This window comes from Pundamilia nyererei, unplaced genomic scaffold (genome assembly GCF_000239375.1).
Source record: "Pundamilia nyererei isolate P.nyererei 1_Seehausen unplaced genomic scaffold, PunNye1.0 scaffold00036, whole genome shotgun sequence".
In the NCBI taxonomy this organism is placed as follows: Eukaryota; Metazoa; Chordata; class Actinopteri; order Cichliformes; family Cichlidae; genus Pundamilia; species Pundamilia nyererei.
This window is the reverse complement of record NW_005187437.1, coordinates 168,741-171,355: the sequence shown is the minus strand read 5'-3', so window position 1 is coordinate 171,355 and position 2,615 is coordinate 168,741. Positions and strand designations below refer to the sequence as shown.

At 44.2% G+C, this 2,615-nt stretch overlaps 1 protein-coding gene across 2 annotated transcripts in view; it reads left to right on the top strand.

The window, feature by feature from the left end:
• gys2 (glycogen synthase 2) overlaps positions 1-2,615 on the top strand; it is a 13,895-nt gene that overhangs the window by 9,499 nt on the left and 1,781 nt on the right. For both annotated transcript variants that reach the window (XR_311663.2, XM_005730178.2), the window contains exons 11-15: positions 673-786; positions 1,035-1,161; positions 1,268-1,363; positions 1,466-1,629; positions 2,187-2,267. Coding sequence is in view for 1 of the 2 variants with exons in the window: in XM_005730178.2 (XP_005730235.1) it covers positions 673-786; positions 1,035-1,161; positions 1,268-1,363; positions 1,466-1,629; positions 2,187-2,267 (582 nt within the window). In the remaining variant the exon portion in view is untranslated. The remainder of the gene's footprint in view (positions 1-672; positions 787-1,034; positions 1,162-1,267; positions 1,364-1,465; positions 1,630-2,186; positions 2,268-2,615) is intronic.

Here is a 2,615-nt window from a genome sequence, read left to right as displayed (position 1 = left end):
CCCCCCCAAAATCTTATTTCTGCTCTCCTTGGTCAGCCTGGATTAGATGCAGATAAGCATGGACTGTCTTACTTTTTGGTGTTAGTGTGGTTAATTGGACTGATAAGATGCCCACTGATGCCAGGGCCACCAATTCATCCACGTTACTGTGAAGTAATCTCACATTCCACATGATGAGATGATGGGTCCATATCTTCTCCTCTGGTTTTGATGCCTGATACCAGATTCCTCCTAACATCTTAGGGCAGCTCTGGACTAGAACAGAGTCCAGCTCCTGCCAAGGATGGTTCCAGATCCTGACTATATCTAGTTGATATCTCTCAACCTCTCACAAGCTCAGGCTTCAATTCCACCAGAGATGTGATGCTTTATTTCCTAATAGCCAGCCCTGGTATCTGGAGACTGGACCACCGCCCTCCTGTAGAGCCTTTGCCTTTGAACATCGCCTGTCACACAATGTAACCAATGCCTATAGCGCCTTCTAACCCTAACCTGCAGGTGGTGGACCTACTGGAGGGAAGCCAGTGTAGCTTCTTTGGGCTGCATCTGACTGGACCCCATTGCCTAAGGGCCTGGTCACCAGGCACTTTTTAAAATCACTCAGGGTCAATTGAATTCCTCACTTTTATGTTTATCTATCCTAATCGCATACTTTAACCTCTTGGCTTGCAGAGGCACAGCCTCCCTCCAGTAACCACTCACAACATGCTGGACGACTCAGCAGATCCCATCCTGTCCAACATCAGACGTGTTGGCCTCTTCAACTCCAGGAACGACCGTGTCAAGGTAAACAAAACATTATGTCAGCCATGTCAGATGTGATAAGATCTCTCTTTTGATGGAGATAGATATAAATTTTTAAAATATATATCTAAAATGTGGAGAGATCTACTGTGACTACACAGTTGGTCTTTAATCTATTGACTTGTAGTTATTAAAAACAAACAAAAACTGGCTTAACTTTGATGTTTTAATTTGTGCTATGCTGCCAAATAAGGACATGGGCAATTCTTATCTGTGTGTCACCCTCTCAGGTTGTTTTCCACCCAGAGTTCTTGTCCTCGACTAGTCCTCTGCTGCCAATGGACTACGAGGATTTTGTCCGTGGTTGTAACCTTGGAGTGTTCCCTTCCTACTATGAACCATGGGGCTACACACCTGGTAGACTGACCATCCTCATGTTGTAGCCAGGCATACATGTTTCTACACAAATGCTTTATACTTCCCCTGTGCATATTGTTTAGGGCTTCTGTCTTCTGTTCTCCAGGTGAGTGTACTGTAATGGGCATTCCTAGTGTGACCACCAATTTGTCAGGTTTTGGTTGCTTCATGGAGGAGCACGTGTCGGACCCTGCTGCATATGGTGCGTGAGTGCATTCACACTCATGGGTGCACAAACACTGTGAATTATGTGTGTTCATCCTTATGGATTATGTTTTCTCTCCCCCCTCCTCCTCTCTGTCAGGTATCTATATAGTGGACCGACGCTTCCGTTCTGCTGAGGAGTCCTGCAACCAGCTAACTCAGTTCATGTTCAGTTTCTGCCAGCAGTCTCGGCGGCAGCGTATCATCCAGCGCAACCGAACTGAGAGGCTGTCTGACCTTCTGGACTGGAAATACCTGGGACGGGTCGGTTTCTGATTCTGAAGCCCTGAATAGTTACTTGGTTAAAGTCAGAACAGGACATGATCAGAGAAAACGGGAGTCTACTACTGAACTATATTCTGGTTCAGCCAACAAATAATCAGATTTTATTACTGCTTTTGCTGTTTACCAGATACAGGTATACAACAGTGAACAGCAAGCCTCCAACTTTGGTTGTTCTAGGCTATTCCACTTACACAAGTCAAATATAGGGCTACCATGCTGTGGCTCCTGTGAACTGTGGTACAATGATTTTTCCATTCTCCTTTTATACTGTGCCATGTATTGATCTCCTATATAGTTCACCCTCTCAGGATAACGTGCTGACCTCCAAGATGATTGCAAAACAAGCATACAAGATTTCATAATTGGTCCATATGTAGAACAAAGCATGCACCAACTTTAAGACTACTTTCGTTGTTACTGAAGGATGTATTCTTATGGTCAAGATTAATTAGAGGTGGTAGTTCAGACGCCCACATTGCAAATCTTTCATTGAAATGTTTGTTCAGTTCTTAATGTATTTCTGGCTTGTTTGACAGTTCTACATACATGCACGTCACCTGGCCCTTAGTAGAGCTTTCCCAGACAAGTTCAAGATGGATCCCATGGCCCCTCTGAAGGTAAGGAATCCTTTACAAGGAATTTTGATCATAGTTGTGCACAAAACTTTATGTAGAGTAAGTGTTGAGGAGAAAGTAGAGCTTTGTGAAGTGATTTAAAGAGTTTACTGTTTGTGGGGATTATGTCTGATCCCCTTTTGTGCTCAGAGGACATCCTGGCCTTTCTCGTGTGTTTGGCTGGCCTCTTTTTGCCCTAAATTCTGTGTGGTTCTTGTACCAAACAAGTTGATGCCATCGGATCCTAATGATCAGCGGCCCTCACATCACATGTGAGAAAGTCTGAGAGACTTGTTATGGTCCATGAAAACATCACTTGACCCTCTTCAGATTGTGGCAGGTAGATTGATT